Source organism: Mustela erminea, chromosome 7, assembly GCF_009829155.1.
Source record: "Mustela erminea isolate mMusErm1 chromosome 7, mMusErm1.Pri, whole genome shotgun sequence".
NCBI classification, from domain to species: Eukaryota; Metazoa; Chordata; class Mammalia; order Carnivora; family Mustelidae; genus Mustela; species Mustela erminea.
In genome coordinates this window covers 112,527,041-112,533,040 of record NC_045620.1, presented here as the reverse complement: position 1 = coordinate 112,533,040, position 6,000 = coordinate 112,527,041, and the positions used below count along the sequence as shown (strand labels likewise).

At 42.8% G+C, this 6,000-nt stretch overlaps 1 protein-coding gene across 11 annotated transcripts in view; it reads right to left on the bottom strand.

The window, feature by feature from the left end:
- Positions 1-332: 332 nt before the first annotated feature.
- LTBP1 (latent transforming growth factor beta binding protein 1) overlaps positions 333-6,000 on the bottom strand; it is a 406,687-nt gene continuing 401,019 nt past the window's right edge. For all 11 annotated transcript variants that reach the window (XM_032352967.1, XM_032352969.1, XM_032352970.1 and 8 more), the window contains 2 exons: positions 2,613-2,762; positions 333-1,468 (listed from right to left, as the gene is read on the bottom strand). In XM_032352967.1, coding sequence (XP_032208858.1) covers positions 1,287-1,468; positions 2,613-2,762 — 332 coding nt within the window. In that variant the 3' untranslated portion in view covers positions 333-1,286. The remainder of the gene's footprint in view (positions 1,469-2,612; positions 2,763-6,000) is intronic.

Sequence of the window (6,000 nt, the reverse complement as noted above, 5' to 3'; positions counted from 1 at the left end):
GCAGTGAGAGAGAACATGAGAGAGGGAGAAGGTCAGAGGGAGAAGCAGACTCCCCGTGGAGCTGGGAGCCCGATGTGGGGACTCGATCCTGGAAGTCTGGGATCATGACCTGAGCCAAAATCAGCCGCTCAACCAACTGAGCCACCCAGGTGCCCCTCATCTCTTCTTACAAGGGCACCAGTTGTACTGGGTTAGGGCCCACCCCAGAGACTTCATTTAACCTTTATTTCCTCTTTAAAGACCCTGTCTCCAAGTACAGTCACATTCTGAGGTATTGGGGGGCTAGGACATCATCATACAAATTCTGGGAGTGAACACAATTCAGTCCCTAACAATATCTAAGAGATTTAATAATTAGCCTGTAAAAGCCTTTACATTACTAGAGAACCATTTGTAAAAATCAGTGGGACGGGGGGTACAACTTGGACACAGATACTCACTGACAGTTACTCTCAGTAGATTTTTTTTTTTTCTAAAAAAATGGTGATTTATTTTGCTTTAACATACAATGGTAAATACGGTGGGATCATCAAGTTTCCAAAAAATTTTGCTGGGCTGACTTTACACAATTACAATACTAATGTAAGCTCATTAATTCTTCCATTTCAATGCAGCAAAGGATCCAATGGACGCCTACTAGCAGCTTGGCTAAAGATGGACATTAAAATCAGACAATACGCCGTAAATATAAAGCACTTTCTTCCAAATGTGTATAAAAGTTTTGAAACAAAATTCACCATCTGCTCCACAGGACAGACGGTTTGGATTAAAAAAAAAAAAAAAAAATGCTCCAGACCAGGAATAACATAACCCTGTGTAACAACACTTATAATACAGTTTAACAATATTTTATCAAAGACGTGTGCACTTGAGAATGAAAAAATAATCTGAAGAAAAACAGTAGCCAAGGAACTGCACAACCAAAAAATGAAAATCATATAAAATATTTCCACCACTATTTAAATGCCGAATTTAATCAAGCAATAGTGAAAACAAAACATCATAATACAACCTTCTGTTTAAAATAACAGCACTGTTCCGCCTCTTTTCCACTGAATTTTACATATGAACAGACTATATATACTGGTTTTTCAGAGAAACGTCCATTTGGTCTGTCACACACCAGTCAGGCTCGCGCTGGATCCTTTCCAAGGACACACACAGCTCCGCCACGGGGCCGTACTCCCGCCGGTCCGGGCTAGGGGCAATGTCTCAAGTATAATACGTTTCTCTCTTCTCCTTTACACAGTGCAGAGTAGATGGGCTTCGGTTATGTGGATTCTCTTTTACTCCAGGTCACTGTCTTTGTCTAAATTCAAGGCAGTATTCAACGGGGTGCAGAAGTTGGGCTTGTCGGAAGGGACGTAGCCAGGCAGACACACGCACTTGTAGGAGCCTTCGGTGTTGATGCACTTGGCGTTCTTGCACAGGGACATTCGGTTGTTCAACTCGTCACATTCGTTTACATCTGCAATAAGCCAAACCACGCAGGTCAACGAGCTCCCCCACGACTCTGAGAGGAGAGGTAACCTAGAGCTTACCTGAGGCCCTGGGGTGTCCGGCCGGGCACGGCCTGGTGGTTCTCTGCTCTCCCCCCGCCAGTGAACTGGACAGTCTTCCTCACTACTGTCTCTTGCAGTCATACTCAACATAATACAACTTTGTACATCTGAGAGGTTCTAGAATTTTCTTCCCTATTTAATACAACATGAACATGCAGCCGGCTTGACATTTTAGAGTCAGAACTCGAGAAAGCTGGAAGACCTTTCCTACTTCTAAGTTCCTTTCTGCAGGTACGGAAAAAACCATTCAGATTGGTCGACAAGAATACACAGGAAAAGAACCAAGCAAGTGAGCGGAGAGCCCTCGAGGCAGCCTCTGTAAAGGCTCGAGTTACCTTCTTCGATTTCTTTCCATGCACTTGAAACACCTGTAATAACCCAGGTTTACCTCTCTTCCAGACCCACTGCCGGCGGAGACAAGCAAAACTAAACTGGGGAAGGGGGTTGCTGCCGGAGGGAGTAGAAGCACCAGAGAAAGAGGAAAAACTCGTAATTCAAGGGCCAGGCCCTGGAAGGTGGCTCACAGGAAGAAGAACAAAGGTATGCTGACCGGTCTTTTAAAAATAGCAGGGGTGGCCTTGGGAGAGGCAGGGATGGAGGGGGAGGGGTTTTAGGAGGAACGTTCTCCAGAATGATTACCACCACAGTTATATGTTTTTTGGATGTTTACAATCCCTTATGCTGGTGTTGGTACTGCGGAAAATACTACTTGTTAGAATCCAACTAATTACCTGGAACATTCTGTCCTTTCCCCCTGAAGTACCACAATATGAGTTCTTAAATGAGCTGTCAGTGTTATTTTTTAAAGTTGTGGTCAAATATACAAAACATAACACTGGCCATTTTAGCCACTTTTAAGTGGGTCGTTTGGTGGCATGCGGTATGTTCACACTGCAGGGCAACTACCACCACCGACCACCTCCAGAACGTCTCTCCTCTTCCCAAGCCGACGCTGCGGATCCCTCTTAATGTACTCAATATTCCATGCGATCTGGCCACAGGGGATGTTAGGGCAAGAATAACCAGCCAGAGGACACACAGCGCCCTTACCAACACAGGTCATCTTGGCCATGTCCAAGTGATAACCGTCGAAGCAGTCACAGGTGTAACCTTCCTGCACCCTCACACAGCGGCCATTCTCGCACCCATTGAGGATGCCACACTCTTCAGCCTGCAACTCCTCAAAGCTATTTAAAAAACCTGGAAAGGAGAAGACAGGAGCCAGGTTAGAAATCTGCAGCCTCTGTGGCGCCTGGGGGGCTCAGTCGGTGGGGTGGCCAGCTCTTGATTTCGGCTCAGGTCATGATCTTGGGGCCATGGAATCAAGCCCCGCTTTGGGCTCCGCGCTCAGCTCAGCAGGATGTCTGCTCGAAGATTCTCTCCCTCTCTCTCCAACTGCTTGCATTCTAGCTCTCTCTCTCAAATAAAGAAATCTCTCAAATAAGTAAATCTCAAATAAATAAATCACAGCCTCTTATACCATCTTTTAAACTATATAATTATCAAGGTTATGGTTCACCATATATACATGGTTCAGACACCTGTTTCAAATGCCTTCAAGTTAGCAGTAAAATTTTATGCTGAATATACCTGTATAAAACATTAAGCACATGATATTAAAAACTCTGTATATATTGTCCATGAGTAGCCCCACATCTTGAATTCTGATAGTGTATATTAAAATCACAAAAAATGATAAAGTATAGATTTTGGTCTTGCCCTTACTTAACAGAAGTGTTTATTTAAAATTCCAAATTTCTGGGGCACCTGGGTGGCTCAGTGGGTTAAGCCAGGTCTTGATCTCAGGTCATGATCTCAGGGTCCTGGGATCGAGCCCCGCATTGGGCTCTCTGCTCAGCAGGGAGCTTGCTTTCCCCTCTCTCTGCCTGCCTCTCTGCCTACTTGTGATCTCTGTCTATTGAATAAATAAATAAAATCTTAATAAATAAATAAAATTCCAAATCTCCTGAGTTCTCAGTAGGGCAAGTGGCAGAACATCTTTCAGGATGGAACCAATGGAAGTCACTATCACAGGGCAATAGACATTTGCTCAGAAGATCTGTAGAGAATTTTAGGCTGTGGTTTTTCACTTGGAGTTCCCCAGAAAGCAGTGAAAAGCCAGGCTGGCCTTGCCCCATAAAGTCTGTTTGTTTGCTCTAGCGTTGGAATGAGCCTTACAAAAGGGCTCTCAGGAGATCAAAGGATAAAGACAGTAAAAGGGACTCGAAACATTCTGATAAATGAGAAAAGTACATCATACTTGTGTTTAGAAAGCCAAAAATCTTTTTTTTAAGGGAAACAAAGAAGTCCTTGTCTGGGTCTTTTTATAGTTCAGATATCTTTAAACTGATTTAGAGCTAGCGTTTAGTAATATAAAAACAGATTTAACAGGCATCTCAAGTGTTCAGCTCTCTTTCTAGAGAGAAAAGTTGTAAATATAAATCCATGGCGACACAGACACACTGTTGATGTAGGCTCTCCGTTCCCCCCACCCCCTACCCCACTTCTGAACCTCATCATGTGTCCGCTTTGAAGAAAAAAAAAAAATTCAAAATAGGACTATAACTCTCCATCTGGCCTCTGAAGTAATTCTCCAGTGTAACTGCAGGGGGCAGCAAAACATCACTGCTAATGCGGGGCTGTAAGGTGTAACTCAAGTGATTTTAAAATTAAAACAACAACAACAACAAAACACACCGAGGGATGCCTGTGTGGTTCAGTTCGTTAAGTGTCTGTCTTTGGCTCAGGACATGATGCTGGAGGTCTGGGACTGAGTCCCGCACTGGGCTCCCTGAGGGGAGGGAGCCTACTTCTCCCTCTCACTCTGCCTGTTGTTCCCCCTGCTTGTTCTCTCTCTCTCTCTCTGGCAAATGAATTTAAAAAAAAAAAAAAAAAAAAATTAACACATCTATGACAGGCCCTTTTAAAAATTTTGAAGAGGAGAAAAAGAAAAGTGAAAGGCCATCCAGATTTTGTCTTAGGGCCCCAAAGCCAGTTTGAAAAATACTTTAGAAAATAAAGACTTAATTTATGAAAATATTTTCAAATTCTAGGTACTATGGCAAAATCATTTTGACTTTATAAATACTAAAATTTTTTATTATTACAGAAATTAAAACATGGAATTAAATTTTGAAAACTCCTAAACACAAACATCAAGCAGACTCCCGAAAATACTTCTACAGGAGTCTGCAAAGTACAACCCCTGCTCCAAATATGGCTGGCTGCCTCCTTTTATAAATACCATTGTACTGAAATACAGTTATCCCCATTCGCTGACATGTTGTCTATGGTTGCTTTCGCGATATCCGAGCAGGGCTGGCAGACTTGCAGAGCCTTTCGCAGGCCTGCAAAGTCTGAAATTTTTACTCTCTAGTCCTTTATAAGAAAAAACTGATTTCTGCTCTAGGAGATTCTACTTTTATAGAATACTGCCTTAGCCAAAGCTACCCCCAAGCTATCAGTTCAACTTTCTTAAATAACCAGAAGTCAGGAGATAAGAAACCTCAGCCTTGCCTCTGCGTTACTCTGTACCCAATACAATCATTTCTTCAGCAGGGCCAGAAAGTCCTTGCTCCTGGTCTGGGAAGGAGGAGCTATTTCTCATAACCTGTTGTAAGTTTAAAGGCCACTGACATAGTCAAAGATCAAGGTCTAAGAATTGCATCTCAGCTTCCTATGTTGCTAAATAGGAAACTGATGTGATGCCAACATGTTTATTTCTTAACATTTGTAGTGGATTAGAAAAGAGTTTTAAAGCAACATCAGCATTAAAAAAAGAAAGAAAGAAAGAAAGAAAGTACACAAGTCAGAACATTTCAACTCGAAGATTCCTGGAATCTGGACTCTACCTAATGTGACAGAAGTGCACACAGGAGCCACATGACTGTGGCATACATAGCTGCTTAGAGACTTAACCGGTTACTTGGGATTTATGGCACAGGCCAGCTGGGCTTTCTTTCAACCTTAATATTTCTTCTCCCGTTTTATTTTTTTAAAGGTAGATGCCCGTTGACCTGTAACATAGTCACAGGTTAAGTGCAGAAATTTTAAGTGCACAGTCTTACACCTGTCGGTGTCTTTAGACACATTTCATGAAGTAGTGCAGGGTTGTATGTTGTTGATTAAAAGTAAAAATCAGAGGTATTCGAAGTTGGGAGACTGGTTATGCTTGGGGCGGGGGGGGGGCCTGGCTGGGAAAGGGCTTCAGGGGGCCTTTTGGATGCTCGTAATGTTCTACACCTGGGTGAGGGTTACACAGGGCTGTGTTAATCAACTTGGCAGGACAGATACAAGGCTGTTTTCATGAAGCACTGTTAATTCTGGTGAAGATCAATATATATTTCCATCAACACCCCCCTTAAAAAAAAACACAAAAAAACAAAGGAAGGCAGAGGAAGGAAAGAGAAGGGGAGGGAACAAAGGAAATATTCTTTGA